General features: G+C 40.9%; 1 protein-coding gene across 6 annotated transcripts in view; it reads left to right on the top strand.

Moving 5' to 3' along the window:
* BICD1 (BICD cargo adaptor 1) overlaps window positions 1-18,888 on the top strand; it is a 181,368-nt gene that overhangs the window by 146,745 nt on the left and 15,735 nt on the right. For 2 of the 6 annotated variants that reach the window (XM_059816455.1, XM_059816457.1), the window contains exons 6-8: window positions 3,762-3,913; window positions 11,346-11,663; window positions 12,613-12,803. In XM_059816455.1, the coding sequence (XP_059672438.1) occupies window positions 3,762-3,913; window positions 11,346-11,663; window positions 12,613-12,803 (661 nt within the window). Of the gene's footprint in view, window positions 1-3,761; window positions 3,914-11,345; window positions 11,664-12,612; window positions 12,811-18,888 lie in introns of all 6 variants that reach the window. The other 4 variants (XM_059816458.1, XM_059816456.1, XM_059816460.1 and 1 more) reach the window with 4 other exon arrangements.

Here is an 18,888-nt window from a genome sequence, read left to right as displayed (position 1 = left end):
ATGGGAAGAAGTTGAGTCAGCAAGGCCTTCACATCTGTATTGGCCATAATTATGGTGTCTCCACCTCCCATAGCAGAGATACCCATAAAAGTCCTTCAGAAAAAATAACTTGATAACCCCAGACATACAGTACCTTATCTATAAACAAATGCCCTGATGTTACATAGCCAGAATACAGTAGAATTTCTGCTGGGAAAGTGAGGCTATGTGGAAAGATCCAGTACCACGTACGATTTCTGCATTAAAATAACAGGCTATTGTTTTGGTTTCTTGTGTGAAAAAATAAAGTACTTACCACTGTAGGACTTAATATTCTTTCAGCAAAATTTTTTTTTATTGGTTTGCTTCTCATACTGCTAATGTAAAGTAAATGGGATATGAAATTTTCTTAGAATGTGAGTGTATAGAGAAAATGAGGTTTGTTCACGGATTTTAGGATTAAGGTGGCAACCTCTAGGCAGCTGGATTTAGGCCTCTCTTCTGCAAGCATAAGGACAACGTTAATTCTGGCAGTGCCTCGGGTCCTGGGCTCGGGGTGTGGCCACCTCAGCCTGTGCGGCTCCATGGCTGGGTTTTGGGGATGGGGGTGCTGAGCTCTGCGTGCCCCAGCTCTCTCTTCCCGGATAGTGTTTCACACCCCACAGGAGTCTAGGTGTTGGAGCTCTCTGCTCCGTCCCAGCCTTGCTGTCAGCTCCAGGTGATGTCTCCTGCACAACAAATGCTACGTGCTCAGCGAGCCTTTATCCTGTGTCTCCAGGCGGCTCGCTGAGTGGCTGGGTAGTCTGTTCGCCTAGTTCCTCTGCATGACTGGTCCCCTGTCAGGAGTGTCATTAGCCCTGCTCCTGTCTTATTGTGTTATTTACTTCACTGAAGAGGAGTCACACATTTTTCTGTGTTTCCATCTTTTTTCTTGTGCTCTCCATTTCTACGTGTGTTGCTCGGAGGTTACATTTTTATGTGGAGCGAAGTTTCTCTAACACAGTTTTATAGTTAACCACAGCTTAAAACCAAATGCTTCGGAAAGAGCTGTTAAAAGCAAAGCCAGGTCCTGGACATCTGCTTCCTTCTGGCACCCACTGCTTGGGGATGCAGACTTTTATTTGCCCCATCCTTACTTTCAGAGCACTCTCTGAATGCACCATTCGCCCCAGGTTTTTAAAATCTAGATTATCCTGCAGAACTGGCTTCAGGCACAATCACACATATGTGGTTCAAAGGACATAATTTTGGCGACTGGCTGAGAGGGGGAACAAGTAGAAATAATGTAGAGTAGAGCTGCTGCTGGAGGAAGGGTAACATGAAGCTTTGGCTTCAGTTCATTTTATCCCTGTTACTCTTGCAGTCTAGCAGTACAGCTGAGGTGACCAGATACATAGGTACCTCTGAAAGACGGAGTCCAAGCTCCCCTTCTCCCCTCAGCCCCACTCCCCGGCACACTTTCTGGCTCCAGGGTGCTTCAGGCAAGTTTTCTGCCTCTTCACGCTCCCCAAGCTGGCTCACAGTAGGCATAGAAGAAAACCACTCGGTGTACAAAGGGTAGGGATGGGGAAAAGCTGGGTAATTATTCTTTTGGTGGCAGCTAGCCAGGATAGATTGACTTGGCTTCATTGTAAAATGTCATCCTTGGAGCCGAGGAGTCTGACAGCAATCAGCTTCGGTCAGCAACAAGGTCCCAAACGGATGAGCTGTAGGTAACCTGAGCATCTGCACAGTTGGGCACCCATCGGCTCTTACAAGGACCTCTTGAGCCTCACGCTAAAGCGATGCACTGCTGCTTTGCTGGCCCTGGTTGCCTGTCTGCAGGTTTCTAACAGAAGCCACCCTTGCTTGCTTCCCCCTTCCTTCACCTTGCTTATTAAAAACACATTTTTGTTAGTTTTATTTCCTTCTCTAGTAGAGCACTTGTGCCCTTTGTTCTTCACTTAGGAGACTTTCAGAAGGGAGGCCCTTGACAGCCTGCAAAGAGGTGTGTTCAAAAGCTTGTCTGGTGTGTGGAGAGCCACCAGGCACTTCCAACAGGTTTTGCAATTCATACTTCATTTTCTGTATGTTGTTTTAAGGAAAACTCTAATAGGAAGAAAAAAAAAGGTTTGAAGATTTGACACAGTCCTTCCTCTGTTACCTTTATTCACCAAGTAAATTATATTTCTAAGTTATTTTTCATCCTGTAGTGTTAGATGTCTATTTAACTTACCCTGACATCCAGACTAAAACGTAGGGTGAAACAAATGGAAAGCTGATGATTTGCACTTTGTGCTGCCAAAGCATAGGATGGTGTCTACCGTTCTCCGTTATACCAAAGCATATGTCAGCAAGGTTGAGAAAAGCTGCATTTATTTGAATATATCCGCAAGTCGTTTATTTTTTTAATTTGCTGATGATTTCAAATTTGTGATGGAAAAATCTGTCTATTTTAAATGACAGGCAGTTACTAGTGACTTTTTAAAAGGTAAACTAGTGTGAAAGCAGAGAAAATGTTATTGATGAGTGTACAATTGGAAAAAAAATTGTATTATTTTAATGCTGCCATTTCTAACTGTGCTGTTTCCCCAGACACAAATGAATTGAGATATATTTTAGTAGGAGATAGTAATATATCCTTTTGTTAAGAGACACTGTTCGTGGGAACTGTACTGAGTTTCAGAAAACTGAGTTTAAAATAGGTTTCCAACTGTTTGGCCATTACCATCTTTTGTCATGTCCCCTTGCTGGTTGCTTTAAACTAATGTTCTTCTATGCTTTTCTCCCCTGGTGATGGCTCACGAACCCGCAAGATCAACAGGGGAAATTGATTGCCTACATGAAAGGCTGCAACTTACCATGCACTAAATGAGGTGAAAAAACAATCATAACCCCCCTGAGTAAATGTAAAAGGAAACATTTTTTTTCTTCATCTCATTCAATGGCAATAATTTTAAATGTCTCATAGCAGCAGTAGGTATAAAGCCTCTATAATACTATGTATTTTGAGTAACTTCAAAATTATTCCAGATTTCATAGGTAAAACAGAAGGTTCAACTCTTGCAGAAATAAGACATATGTAACTATTAAAAGCAGTAGGGTGATAAAGTAAAAAAATGTAATGGATTAAATTGAAAAAAGAAAGGAGGAAGCAGAAAAAATTAAGGAATAAGATGACTATAAATATTTGCTTTCCTATTAAATGAAAATTATAATTTACACTTTTTTTGTTCTTTTTTGTAGTGGTTAAAACTGCCAAAAGAATGCTGTTTTGCACAACAGTAGGCATTGCCAGTCCTCAGACACAAAAGCAAGCTGACAGGTCTTAGCAGTCACCTCACCCAAGGAAAGCCTCAGCTGGCAGGAATCATGAGGAAAAACACGTTAGTTCCCTCCTCAGCTGCAGAGGCTGAGTCTCATATGCCATGCATCTTCTTTGCAGTTGGGGGACACACCTGGTTGTTTATTGCAGCTCAAATAACACAGTAGCAACTCCTTAAGCTGTAGTAACTTACCCACTTGCCTGAGCCCTCAATGTATGGCTGCACAGTTTTGCAGAGACATTTAAGCTATTGCGTTGTTGCCAGTGCATTGAAATTGGCTCTGTCCTTTCAACTGCTTTCTCTTTTTCCTGGTTTCATGGAGCACAACTTAAAAGAAGACTTTAAAGGGTGCAGCGCAATGAAGCTCAGGTCTAACTTTCTTTTACTGTATGAATGAAGAAGGAAATCTAAAGTAAAATCAAGCATCTTAGCTATTTTATCTGTCTCATAAGCATATATCCTTGTTTGTGTTTTCAGACAGCTGAAGTGGCACTAGCCAATTTGAAGAATAAATATGAAAATGAAAAAGCAATGGTGACTGAAACCATGACCAAACTACGGAATGAATTAAAGGCTTTGAAGGAAGATGCAGCAACCTTCTCATCCTTGAGAGCAATGTTTGCCACCAGGTAAGGGAAGTGGTTTCACTGTCTGGCTCAGCACTGTAAAATTAAGTATGTGTGTGCTAAGTGAGAACAGACTTAGCTGTGTATGTTGTGTGCTTAGGAGGAGAGACAGAAATTATTTTCTGCAAGGTCAGGGGTTTGCTGGATGAAGGTGAATGAGTCTTAGAGTGCACACTATGCAAAACCTGCAAGCTCTCAAGTGCTACTGAGATGTATGTCTTAGAAAATAAAGCTGGAGAATAGCAATGTCAATACAACCTTGAGTAAAGTTTTATAAATGCCAACATCAACCTCCAGTATATTTGCATTTATAGGGCTTTTTAAAGTAGAAATCAAATAGTAGATTTATGTGGCTGATTTTCACATTCAGAAGTTTGCAGTGATTCTGTCATGTAAAGCTATCGCCAGGTTAATGATGATCTTCAGAATGCCATGTTTTCATTATTGTGAGATTTATTACTTACCACTAGTAAAATCTATTTCATCAACCAGCCTGTGCTGTAATCCAGCACTAATAATTGAGAGGCCACTGCAATTTCCCACTCCAGCATGAATTCTTATTTTCTCTCACTGTGATATTCAATTTATTATCTTCTCCTTCACAGGATAAAATTTTCACTTGTCTTCTGTAATATAGTTTCTCCTGGCAGGACAGTAATTAATTATCTCTCATCTTTCCTTCTCCCACACCTTCTTTAGAAGAGCTTTTGGTTTTAGCTGTTTTTTAAAAGGTTACCTAAAAATAATCTTTTTTAAAGATCCAACATTTTCAGCAATAAATTCTTAATTCCCAAATATGCAAGGAAATTACTACCCTCAGGAAATTATTCTGTTATATCAAGGCTTTTTTTTCCCCTTATGGTGAAACACAGTGCAGATTTCTTGCTTGTGCTTTAGTCCATAAGTGATAAGACATCTTCATGCCAACATCTCTCCAGTGCTCCCTGTGGTATATAGGTCCCATCTCACCTCTTCCAGCCTTCTAAGGTCCTTTGTTGCTTAGTGACAGTGGCAGCAGCAGCTGGGAGAGGTGGGAAGGAAGGAGAAGAAGGGACATTTACATGCCGTGACATTGGTGCTGTGTACGAATTCATGATAGGTTCCTCATCAGAAGAGCATGCGTAGTGCCATAATAGAAATGAACTATAACTCAGCAGGTGGGGTGAACCAAGGTAGCTCCATTGATTTCATTGGCATCTAAAGATTTTCTTCAAGAAAGGAAAATTGTGTGTGTGTATTAGAAATGCATGTCTCGATCCTTGTTTGCAAGCTCATAAGTCTAGGAGATACATGAATGTACTAACTCTATAAGACTACCTGAAAGGCTACTAACTCCGGAGGAGGGGAGTGGCATCATGGGCATAAAGCAAACAAGGGTCTTGCCTGAAGCATAAATCATCAACCTATGAGGTAAAAGAAGTTTGCAAAGGTTTAGAATTTGTTCCTTAAAGAGAATGTTAGGTTGTTGGTGTACTGATGTACTGGTGTACCCTATTTGGGCATCCTGAGTGCACACTTCTGTTGGGTTTAAGGCATATCCTAAAGCTGGTGGGAGACAGCAGCATCTTTTCTGTGAGAATTAGGCTTAAAGGGTGCCATTCATCTAGGTGCCTTTTCTAGATGTCTTGTGTGTAGGATGCAATGAAGCTTCTGCTTCTCTTCTATGAACTATAAAGGGGAATCTGGGTGATTGACCAAGGTATAGATTTGCACTTTGAAAATATCTAATGTTAGTAGAGATAAACCCCACTCGAAGGATCTACTGCTGCTGGTAAACTCCATGCAGTACTGATTAAACACTCACTGCATGGCCTGCGGAATGTATCCCTGCCCTTGAGGTTGTAAGTTTTGCCCAGTATTTTCTGAGCACAGTTATAAAAAAATCATTCACCACAAGGTCTTGCACATCAGTGTGCTCCTATAGATTTTTTTGTTGTAAAATATTCCTTTTCCTTTCTTACCCTGGAATCTAATGGCCTTTATAATTAAATCAGTCTTCCTAAACGTACAAATCATTGACTCATTCTGAATACTCCATTTGGAATAGCATTTGTTTAAATGACAGAAAGCTGGTATACTATAGATATCTGTTCAAGAATAGAAATCTGTTTGAAAATACAAGACTGTAAGATTCTTCATGCAGTAACAATTGATGCAATAGCAACCTTCAGCATAAAAAAGCAATTGTTTAGTCTTCTGTTGAATAAAACAGTGGTTTCCATGGTTATCCTGCATCACATGGTACTTACTCCTGAACTTGCACTGTAGGGAGAACATCCCTCTGATAGTGGAGTTATATTACAGATCTGAAAATTATTTCATATACTGTTTGATAGAGCAGTATCTTTTCTCTTTCATAAACCATACTTTTCTGTTCATTTGGTCCCCAAATGGATGTTCATTCTGGTGCTGAACTGTATGGTTTATTCCTCACATGCACTGGATAAAGGTCATACCACATTATAAAGAGAGCACAGCACACTTGTTTCTGGTCTGAACAGAAAGACGACACTTCTCTGCAAAGCCCTGCTACACAGAAAGCAGGAGCCATCCTTTTTCTCTGATTTCCCCTGACACTTGTGCATCCTTCCATTCCTTAAGCTCTTTCTTCAGTTCTTCTCTCCTCCTCAGAAGTCCTTCTGTCCTGCTTGTACCTCTGCTTTTGCTCTTTTTCCTTCTGGACCTGTTTTTTTCCCAATCCAAAATCTCTGTGGTTCTGATCTCTACGGCTTCCTCCTTCCCTATTCATTAGCCTTGTGATCCCTTTCTCAATTTATTTCAGACCTATCAAGAATATGTCCTCAATACAGTTCAAACTCCCTTTTCCCCAAACACCTCTCTTAAAAAAGAAAAAGAAAGCAAAGCTCTTCTCTGGAGAAGAGAAGACTGAGGGGGGATCTTATTAATGCTTGTAAATACTTAAGGGGTGGGTGCCAGGAGGATGGGGCCAGTCTTTTTTCAGTGGTGCCCATGACAGGACAAGAGGTAACGGGCACAAACTTGGTCATAGGAAGTTCCATCTAAACATGAGGAGGAACTTTTTTACTTTGAGGGTGGCCGAGCACTGGAACAAGCTGTCCAGAGAGGTTGTGGAGTCTCCTTCTCTGGAGATATTCAAAACTTGCCTGGATGCATTCCTGTGCAATCTGCTGTAAGTGAACCTGCTCTGGCAGGGGGGTTGGACTCGATGATCTCCAGAGGTCCATTCCAACCTCTATCATTCTGTGATTCTGTAACAGCATCTAAAACCTTCTTTTCTGTGGGATGCATGGGACTGGCGGAGCAGAGTTGAAGTTCCTGTTTGATGCCAGGGCCATGTGCTGCCCATCAGATTTGCAGCTCTTGCCTTTAGCCTGCTTATTTTATTCCTGGGCTGCTTCTGGTAGTCCCAGACCAAAAAAATGGTGAGGGCCTTTCCTGCCCCTCCTGTTGTTTCCCCTCACTCCAACCCTGAGCCATTGACCCAGGTGGGAGCTGTGGGAGTGGGAAGCAGTAAGGCTGGTGGCCAACGCTGATCCAGAGGGCAAATGAAAAATATATTCTTTAAACCACTAGTTTTCGCATCTAGAGTAGGGGTTTCCCTGGGAGAGGAAGGCAAGAGAAGTCTTGTGCTGAAGGAGAGAAGGAACTACTTTTAAAGTAGAATCCTAAGAGAATTCAGAAAGCTAATTGTACTGAGTCCCATGCTTGCTTTCCCAGCCTAAATAGAGATACTCAGAAGGAGAGAGCAAGAAATATTACTTATATTGCTACAGTCCTGACACTGCCTGCACTGATTTTATTCTCCATCCGTCAAGATGTTTTCTTATGATTAATATTTAAAGAAAAAAACTGTGCTGAAGAGATGGACTAGGAAGTTCAGACAGGTCCTGGAGCTATCCTAGATGAGAAAACATTTATGAGCAGAAGAGAATTATGCTTATATGGCTAGAGCAGGGACCTGTCACTGTCAGTGTCACTGGGTTTTAGCTCAAGCTTTGCTATGATTTATGTTATCTAAATTACGCATAAGCGTGACTTAGTATTTGGTTTGCATTCCTAGACAAGAGAGCTAGGTGGAACTAGAAATCCCTTAAACTCCTATGTTAGCTTCTTGGATCAGTTCATACAACGTAAGTGGACTTAAGCATCTGTCTGCTTCCTTTCTGAGACAAAAGAAATGACAAATAGGTGAAATCTTGACTTTTACTCTGGCAATAAGTAGGCCAGCAGACAGCAAGATAATAGTGCTGTTTGTTTAATAGTCACTTGCAGCTTAAATCTGTCCTGGGGCAAGGGAGAAATTGAGAAAGAGCTCTGACTCAGGAGGACGTAACCTAACTTTTGTTATTCACTACTATTTGAGTACTTCTGAAAGACCCGTTCAGAGCCCTGGTGCATCCTGAAGCCCTGCTCAGTCCGCAATGGTCTGTGCCGTGTTAGAAGTCATCTCTATCAGGAGCTTTTAACCTTTTTCTTCCTCGGTATGCTGTGAGACCTCAGGAGTGTTTATAAAACATGTGGGCAAAAGGCAATATGGATATGTGTAGTGCTTTTTTCTTTTTTAATTGGAAACACTTCTCTTCTTATCCCACACTTGCACATAGCAGGGAATATTTCAGTGAAGGGAAATGCCATGGCTGCAGGCAGTAGCTACCTCCCACTACATGGAATAACCTTCACTGCTGCAGACTTCAAGGAGATCTGAAGCTGTTAATTCAGCATTTTCTAAAGTTAATTATGGCCTTTACTTGACTGATTTAGGTTTAACCTTTTTGAACACTGTTTCTCAAAAAAATGTGTATGCTTGAGCAACAAAACACAGAGACAATGGACAATGTGTTTGTAAAAAATAATAGGAAATTTTGAGTTGTGGTGGAGGTCAGATGGCTGGAACCACCCAAAGACTGCAATGAACTGCCAAGAATGTGGTGTTGCTATTATGGGGAGACTTCTAGGAAGGGCATATAATTAATCAGAACAGTTGGAAAATGTTGTATTAACAAGGTTGGTTTTGTCTCAAGTGTGAGGCCAGCTAACAGCATCTAGTATATCCAGGTTTGTCTGGAGTGTGAGGCCAGCTAACAGCATCTAGTGTATCCAGGTTTCTAGGGCCAGCTTGTTATAGTTCATAGCAGGTAATGAAAAAAAGGTTTGTCTAAGTCTGCTTTAGTATTATTCACCTTCATGGAGCTTATGTTTCTTAACTGCTCAGTTACGCTGATTTACAAAGCAGATGCCTAAATACCAAGAACACATCCTAAAGCCTAAGGAAAACCAACCTTTTTCAAAACCGAAATTGGCTTATTGGCATACTAAAGCAAAGCAGTTCATTCCTGTAGTGGCACTGTCCTACAGGTGTTGCTGCAGGTGTTACTTTTTAAAATTTTCCACAGAAAACATATTTGGAAAAAAAAGATGTCTCCTAGACCAAGAGGAAAATAGGAGAGAATGAGAAAGATGGATACAGAATCTATCTGGTTACAGGAATGAGTCTTTAAAACTCTGATAACACAGACATTGTAGTAATTCCTATTTCAAATTAATTGAATTTAATGTCCGGAATGCTGATTTCATTCTAATGTCTCTGTCAAAGAAACTGGCTAAAGCATCAACAGACATCTCATGGCTTGGAGCAGAAATAGGTGTGCAAGTTGGCTTTAAGCCAACCAATGTTTCAGAAATATCTCTTTTCCTCAAGGCTTGAATAAAGACAGTCATGCTTATTAAGGTCCTGTAGAAGAAATATAATACTGAAACTGGAGATGAAACTATGGCTGACCTAGTAATTTTGCTTCCAGTGCCTGAATTATTCAAAAGGAGAGTACAAAATATATATATGTGAGTGTTAGTGTGTATAGAATAACTACGAATTTTTTGAGTATACTTTATTTCTGTTTCCCAAGGAGAAGATTAGAGTTACAGAGAAATTAGTTTTGTCCCTCAGTTTGCAATAATTCAGAAGTTTATTGTGTCACACATTTTGAGAAGGAAAACTAAAATTATTTTCTATGCTGGTTTTCTATGAGTACTGGTAAAGATAAATCATCATCCATTACACTATTATAATTACACAGCAAAGCTATTTAGATTTATACAGATCCCATGGGGAGAAGATTTGACAAAAGCTTCATCATTTAGTGTGAAAAATTCTTGGATATTGCCACAAATGTCCGATGGTCAGACAGTAGTGCTACCTGTGAATCATTTCAGTACTGATATACGTTTATCACTCTTGGTTCTTACTGATTAGATGGTCTATTTTTAACAAACTGAAGCTATTTCACTTCAAAAAGTGACTAAGACCATCCTGAAATGCCTTGCTCTTCCTGTTAACTTTAGGAATCATTGTTTAAAGCAGACTAATTGAATTCAGTCTTAAATGCCAACAAAATCATGAAAAAGCTGGTTTTATTTCAAAATCTGTCTCAGAGATCTAAAGCAAATGAAAAAGATACAGTTTTTCATGCAGATAAAGAGGCTGAGGGTTAAAAAGGAGTAGGTGACCATAGCAATGGATACCTGAGCACACCTCCAAGAGACTCAACAGTAAATGTGAAATAACATCCAGGTGTGGGTTTTCCTCTTTAATCAGTTAACAATGGCAAACAACTGAAGGCTTCTCATTTCACAAAATCTGATGTGTCAAGTGTTCAAAGTACTTGCAGTCTTTTTTTCATAATTTTTTGTAATATTTTGTTTAAGTAGATATTATTGTCTATGAAAAAAAGTATTATCTAATTAGCAGACATTCTTATCCCTGGTGAGTTACTAGCTGAACCAGCCCCCAAAATTTTTGTGTGGTCTAACCTGGAGATAATCCCAAACCTTCCCTCCAATTGCTCGTTATCTGCATTAGAAACATATCACATTGTCATAGACTACTCTGATACTCTAGATACAGGTTTTCCTGCTGAACAAGAAGTGTTGGCATTCAAATCCAAGTCTGAATTTGTTCAAAGTGGGTACAGAAGAATTCAGGCTGTCTGCTTCCAGGATTAGGTTTGGCAAAAGGGGAGACCTTATCGCTCTCTGCAATTACCTGAAAAGGGGTTGCAGAGATGTGGGTGTTAGTCTCTTCTCCCAAGTGACTAGCAACAGGACAAGAAGAAATGGCGTCAAGTTGCAGCAGGGGAGGTTCAGGCTGGATATTAGGGAAAATTTCTTTACTGAGAGAGTGGTGAAGCATTGGAACAAGCTGCCCAGGGAAGTGGTGGAGTCACCATCCCTGGAGGTGTTCAAGGAACGTGTGGACATGGTTTAGTGGTCATGGTGGTGTTGGGTTGGTGGTTGGACTTGATGATCTTACAGGTCTTTTACAACCTTAATGATTCTGTGATTCTGTGAAAAGCTTGGATGTGAATCTGTCCCTGTAATTGCAGCCCGGGAATGTGATGACTGGTAGGGATGGTTCTTGGACTCGTTCCCCAGATTTCTGCCTTGTTTGTTTTCCCAGGTGTGATGAGTACGTCACGCAGCTGGATGAGATGCAGAGGCAGCTAGCAGCTGCAGAGGATGAGAAGAAGACCCTAAACTCTCTGTTGCGCATGGCTATCCAGCAAAAACTTGCCCTTACCCAGCGACTGGAGGATTTAGAGTTCGACCATGAGCAGTCCCGACGCAGCAAAGGCAAGCTTGGAAAGAGCAAGATCGGCAGCCCTAAAGTAAGTGAGGAGGCATCAGCCACCGTGCCAAGCATAGACACTTTCCTCCTGCATAGTCAGGGCCCACAGCAACCAAACTTACTGGTCAGCAGTGGCACTCAGAGGAAAAGGTATGCATGCAGTGATCTTTACAGTACGGTGCAGTGGCCAGACTTTCATTAAAGTCGTTCACTGAATTGTAAACTTTTTTTTTTGTACTTTGACTGGGGAGAAGGATGTGGGGAGAATATGAATACGGCAGTCAAAGCCTGGCAACATGTGGTTCTGATCCACCTACTCACTATGTTACTTCCTCCTCCTTAATGTAGTGTTTTGAACTATATTCTGTCAGTGTCTCAGTGCATCTTGTATGTCTTTAATATTAGTGTGAATGTATTTTCTTTAACTAGTTTTCCTTAAGTTTTCCTTAGGTTTTCCATAACAAGCATCTGAAATAAAAAAAAGGATTGTGCTCTATGAGCCATTTCAGCGCTTAACACAAAAGAAACTGCATCTTTTGTTAAGCTCTGGTGCTCGCTTGTTCTTCATCAGTGAGAAAAGAATATGGATGTGTTCACTCTGATCAATTTTTCTGCATGGGAGCAAGCAACCTTTTGAAGGTGGATGGCTGCCATTCGTAACCTAATGCAAATATTTCACTGTTCAAGCAGTGAGTTCTCATCTTGTCTTGTGACTGCCCTGCCAAAGCTCTGTAGGTGTGGGGATCTCCATGGTTCTGAAGATGAAAAGGACTCTTAGAGAGAAGTCCTAAATAATCATTCCCTTTTCTTGAATGCTCTAGTCACAATGCAAAACGAAGAGAATGTTCAGGGAGCCTTGTACATGTCAATTCCAGGATGCTCAGATATAACTCAACCTCCTCTCCTCCTCCACTAATATGAACCAGGATTTCCAATGCAGGCAAGGTGCCCTGCTGTGGAAGTGACATGGGGTGGCAACATTAGTTGGTTTTTACCTGTTAAGCAAATTAACGTGATGTTGTCATTCATGAGGCTTTGAAAGGTAATTAAAGTAAAACTCTTTTGTTTCCATATGTATTTTTCTTGGATCTCCTGCAAGACTATTCTCACCTTCCCTTTGTGATCAGAGCCATCCCAGGACTTCAGGGACCTACCTCCAGAAATTATTAAGAGCCCCCCCTCATCCCGCCTCCACAGAATCATATCTTCTGAGGGGCCCCCCTTCCATGAGTGAATTCATCCATGGGCACCGTCTCAGCAAGGAAAAAAGGTTAACCGTGGCCACACCAGGTAAACATTTTTTCCTTGGGTGCATGTGGTGCTGAGTGGTTAGCAGAGCAGGGGACCCTCCCAAGACTACAGATGCAATCTAATTTGGGCACTTTCTTGGGACCTGAAAAGCAAAATGTCTCCTCCTGTGTCACCTGTGGCAGGAGCTGACATTCTGCCAGCAGTGGCCCAAACTGGTTGCACATGCAGTGGGGAAAGTCCTGCTGTGTTATAGGTGGGTGCAGTTCCGCTAGCAGAGGCTGCACAGAGGCTGCACCCCTGTGTCTGGTGGTGCTTAGTCTGGTGGTTGTGCTGGTAGTCTCCATGGAAGACACAAACCCAACGGGACAGAGGAGTCAGATGTGTGAGGACCAGTGAGGGAGTGACCGGCAGTGTGCACAAGCCTATGCAGCATCGGTCTTCTGCTCACCCTGGAGCATTCATTCAATCAGGTTTTTCTAAAGGGTAATGTTAAACTCACAGAAGGTTTAGTTTATATAGATTGAGTCATGAAGTTTATCTTCGCAGGAAGCTTTTGCTTTTCATTTCCTGCCAAAATGTAGTATCCGCTTTGAACAAAGCGTAGAAAGGAAATGCAAACTGGAATGCCATTTCAAAGGTTGTAACATCTTTCTTCTGACAGACAAGCTAATAATTACCTTTGTTCTGCTTCTGAGCAGAACTTTTAGCCTTTAAATGTGCACACTCTTGTCTGGTGGTAAATTTTTTCATTCTTTGTTTTGAAATTTGTTATACACAAAAAGCGTAAGTAGAAAATACAAAAGCTAAAACCCATAAAGTGGTTTCTGCTCAAGTAAATGTTTATTCTGGAAAGCTGAGCAATACCCTATAATAAATTATACCTCTCACTCAGTGCCAGCAATATCACAGCTGCCGTTGAGTAGTACTCGACACTGGTGAGGCCACACCATGAATACTGTGTTCTGTTTTGGGCCCCTCACTACAAGAAAGACACTGAGGTGCCGGAGCGTGTCCAGAGAAGGGCAACAAAGCTGGTGAGGGGTCTGGAGCACAAGTCTTATGAGGAGCCGCTGAAGGAACTGGGGTTGTTCAGTCTGGAGAAGAGGAGGCTGAGGGGAGACTTTACTGCTCTCTACAACTACCTGAAAGGGGGTTGTAGAGAGGTGGATGCTGGTCTCTTCTCCCAAGTGACAGGACAAGAGAAAATGGCATCAAGTTGTGGCAGGGGAGGTTTATATTGGATATTAGGAAAACCTTCTTCACTGAAAGGGTTGTCAGGCATTGGAACAGGCTGCCCAGGGAGGTGGTTGAGTCACCATCCCTGGAGGTATTTAAAAGACGTGTGAATGAGGTGCTTAGGGACGTAGTTTAGTGGTGGACTTGGCAGTGTTAGGTTAACGGTTGGACTTGATGATCTTAAAGGTCTTTTCCAACCTAAATGTTTCTATGATTCTATGCAAGTAACACCCACTCAGAGGACAAGTGTAAAATTGCAGAGAGTCTAAACAAGACATTTTCCTAAGGAGTGTTGCAGTAAATAAATCAGAGCTGGCTCTTGGGGAGAAAAAGGCAGGGAGGGGGAAAGAAGCAGAGACTTTAAAATGTGTAAAATGAACGGTACTGGTATTTCAGCAATTCCTTTGTATTCTGTTGGCAATGTTAAGACCATGTGTTAATTTTCTACCCCATAGACAGGAATCTGTTTCCTAAACCCTGGCAGTGTCTCTTGTATTCCTTCCTCTTCATCATACAACAGCATAAGGATGATTTTCTTTCTGATGGATGCTTACATCTCTTTAAAGAACTGGATTTTGCATTTTCTGTATAGCCAAACTCCCCAGTTTAGAAATGCAAGGATCTAAGCCCCAAAATGACGATCGTCTAACATACAAGACTCTTCTAATTGTAATTGTACTTCCCATGTACAATTTACAAGAGTGGCAGACCAAGGACAACCAGTTTTTAATCCAAGGACTGGATGACCTTTGTGTGAAGAACCCTGACTGTATACTGTAGATGCAGTTTAGTGGTTGGAAGAAGCAATGATTTAAAAAAGAACTGTGCTCAACAGATAGGTAAACACAATTTACTGTATTGCAAAATTGTTAGTAAAAGGGTAAAATACATGATCTTTGAATTTGGGCCTCTGGATCCTGACTGTCTTCATGCATTAAATCTTTTTTTTTCCCCACTGTTTTCATGGACTGGCATCTGATATCTCATGGAGCATCACAGATGCACGGACTATAGATTGAAAAACATTGACACTGTCTCTAACTTTTTCCAGTAACAGAGGCCAAAGGATGAAGCAGCCTGAAAAGTAGAATTGTCCAGAAAATAATGTTTGTCTGGAGTCTTACCTGGCACTTTAGGTAGATCTTTACATATTCGGAGTATAAAGGTCTTGAGACAGTATTAGTGATTTATGTTACAGTTGTCCTTATGAATCTACAACAGTCCCAGCTTTCTGAAAGCATTTGTCAGAATTTTATGCCATCACATGGCCTTAGTCTCAGCCTGTGAGACTGACAGGTTCAAACCAGAGATCTTTCTGAGCACTCAGATTCCAGTATTAGCAGGGCCCATGTTAGAATCAGGTTGAAGATTAGGGAATTTTTCAGCGTTGTTCTTACCAGTTTCTGGAATATTTCTTACTGTTGTTAAGAGATTAAAAGAATGATGCACCAAGTAGGATTTTTTTCTATTTGTCTAATTATCTGTTTCCTGAAAGTAAAGAACAGTGAAGGATGTTATTCTGCTGCTTTTATAGGGAATGTTTAAAAGCCTTGTATCAGAAAGACTTTCTTCTCACATGATTTGTGCAGTCAAGCAAGCCAGCAAGAAATGTAGCAACCCACACCTGCTTCTTCATCAGAGTGGTTGCAAAAGAGCACCATCCAAGCTCAAACACTATGGAGCAGAGTATAGCATGGCTTGAGGCTGTGTCCTCAGGATTGGAGGAGCAATGAAGCCTAAATTAAATGCAATCAGGTTTTGAGGTTTTTTTTCTTTTAAATTTGTGAACTATTTCCTTCACATAAGTATTTAACCCATATGATGTGCAGGCTTCCCTATCCTTTCATTAGCTACCAGTGTTGTGGGGACTGGGAGGCTGTAGCTGGGAATGCATTTGATGGAGACCAAGAGCCAAAGTAACTGAACTTGGTAGAGGGAGAAACTGTGCAGGCTCCTCTGCCCCATGCTCCCCATGCAGTAGGCAAGCTGTGCCTGTCTTTCCCTTGCACCTTCTCCTGGCCTTGGTGCTTGGCAGAAGAGGCTGCCTTCACCATGCTCTGGCCTCAGCTTTGACTGCTGCTGGCTACCTGATAGCGGGAAAGCTGGAAATGCTTTTGGCTGCCTTTTTCAGAGGAATACCGTGGCATGAAGGCTCACTAGTGAAAACCAACTGAATTAAAGACCTCTCAAGAAAGAGATTGTCATTTCCTACTAGGTTTCCATTTGACTGACATCAGGCTGTGGTAGTATAAATTTATCTGGGCTTTCTAACTGAAGTAAGAGCTCCTAACTGCTGTAGCTAAAAATACCACTCAGTCCATTTCCAAAGTATCATGTTTCATTTCCCCGTGGTAGCAGTATGCATTTACCTTTGCTGTATGTTTCTTCTTTTATTCTGTTATTTTCTATTATGTTTACACTTTAAAGTCTTTATTCTTCTGATAGACAGAACCAGCTGGTATGTACTCAACACAGTTCCAGCCCGCTTTTGCATGTGGCTGTTTTCATAACTACATGAAGAAGTCAGGGCATATAGCAAGCCTAAGGTTGGATTTGACAGTGTGTAACACTGTATTAAAAATGACCTTTCCTTTGCAGTTGCATTCAAACTCCTTCAAATTTTCATACACAGGGCTTGAAAACAAAGTCACTAGATACCTTGTAATATCACCCAGTCCCAAATATCAAACGTGTTTCTCTTGACTTCTTTAAGGAAAGAACAAGACAGAAAAATTCTGCTGTAGGTGCCCTGATAACACCCTTCTCTCTCAGTTATTTTAGCATGGAAATTCTAAGAGTTGAATATAAAGTTCTGTAATTTTAGCTTAAAATTAAATCAATTAAGATCCTTGTGGGGATGATGCACCTGAAGAAAAAGTTTTCCCAACAGGCTTATGAGATGAAGAGTAACTAATGGCTGCAGCGTTCTCCCTTAAACAGGGGTGGTTAAAGGGTCAACTATGATCCGCCTGAGACTCTCTCCTTTGCTGAAGTGCCCCCCAAAAAAACTGTGGTAGATGCTTCTTTTCCTTATTGTTTACTCTTGTAGGTACCACAGGGCAGATCTCGTTATTTAAAATCCCACACAGGAAACCACCTTGAATAGTAAAGTATTTCATGTTTCCCAGGAAATCAGATCATGAGATCATAATAAACAATCCTTTCCTTTGTAGAGAATTCTGTACAGTCATCTATTTTACTTGACTAAAATAGAAAAAGGGAAGTAGCCTTAAAATGTGACACATTTCCCTCAAATTCAAAGCCCAGCTGAGGTCAGGATATTTAGTTGACCTAATCCAGGCTAGACCCATGGGTTTCAACAGAACTATGCTAGTTTACTCTGGTCCCAAGTTTTTGTTCTGTAGGGTTTAGATTTTATCGTTCTTCATTGTTACAAGACCATTTCATAAAACGGTGCTTCTAAAACTTGTAAAAATAAAAACCACTGCAAAATTAGGTAATTTTGTCGAGTTGCTCATTTCTGAAAGCACATTAAACCTGAAAGTTTGCTTGCTTTTTGGATGACTTTCAAGGCTGATTTACAGAGTGGCATTTGACTCTCACAAGAAAAGACTAATGTGGAAGATAAAGACAGCACAAGGAATGTCATATAATAGTACAGCAACTGCTCAAGCACTAAGCTCACCACCTATCATATGTAATTAGGAGTATATAGTACATACTCTTAATATAAAAGTCATCCAAGATTAATTTCTTCTGTAGCTCTATGCTTACAGACAAATCAAATACAAATAACAGTATGATACAAATAACTAGTTTTTGTTTGTTAGTTTGCATTCTTACCATAAAATTTAAATTAATGTGCAGAAATTCTACCCTGAGGGAAATTCCTATAGAGAGTTCCTAATAGTGTCTCCAAGAACTAACTTACAGCATCTGTAGGTAGAAACTATTTCTTAAAGCTAACAATGAAAGCGCTAATGAAAAAACTCTATCACCCAAATATGGAGGTCCTAAGAAGTCTTCCAATTAAGACTTTAAGCTGGCACTCAAGGGGAGTTGCTTAAGAGTTGTCTTTGTTAATTGCCCTTTACACTGGACGTGGTTTCACCTGTGAAGAATAGGTTAGAAACCTGGGAATGCATTGATCTGTTTGATGTAGCACAAACACAACACAACTCCGAGTAGAGGGTCTGCTGAGTAGGGTGGTCATTAGCTTTACAGGGAGTTAGGGGTTTTTGATAGGCCATGTGAAGTGTTGAGTAACCTCTCCTGGCACAAGGGATGAGGAATATGCTCTACTGCTGTTTTATTTTTTTCTTTCTGGATTTTGAGCTTTTTCAAAGTGCCTTGTTTAGAATATGATTTTCAGAAATATTCTGAAAAAGGTTATTCTCTGTGTAATCAGAAGCTCATGTTCTTCTTATGTATTTTTCTCAAAATAATGTTAAAGTGGAATTTATCATGTGGGGCAAGATTCTTGGCTTTGGCCCCTGCTTTTTGTTTTTTCACGTTGTTTAGGCAGCGTGAAGATATAGGAGAGCATCTTCAAAAGCAATATTACGTGTAGAAGCCCTTGGTAGGAAATGAAGCTGTCTTTACTCTTTCCTTTTGGATTAAGGGGTTGGGAAAATGATTGAGGGAGGCTCAGGCTGATACTACTGTCCACAGTGGAGGCTTTCTGCAGAGATGAGCCTGTGCACCTTACAGCATTGGAAAGGGGAATAAATTTTTGATAGCGGGTTTGTGTCTTCTTTCATTGTGTGGTGAAATGGGTTTAAGTTCAAGGTCTTTAGCTGTGCACATTTTTTGTTTGCCAAAAATAGTTGCAGCTTTGCTTTTGAGCTTAAGTATCCATGTTGGAAAGCTCCTCATGGATTTTTAAACCTTGCTACTATAGACATTACCTTAGTACCTCAACTTTCCT

Source organism: Gavia stellata, chromosome 4 (assembly GCF_030936135.1).
Source record: "Gavia stellata isolate bGavSte3 chromosome 4, bGavSte3.hap2, whole genome shotgun sequence".
In the NCBI taxonomy this organism is placed as follows: Eukaryota; Metazoa; Chordata; class Aves; order Gaviiformes; family Gaviidae; genus Gavia; species Gavia stellata.
The sequence above is the reverse complement of the archived record's forward strand: the minus strand, read 5'-3'. Positions and strand labels throughout refer to the sequence as shown.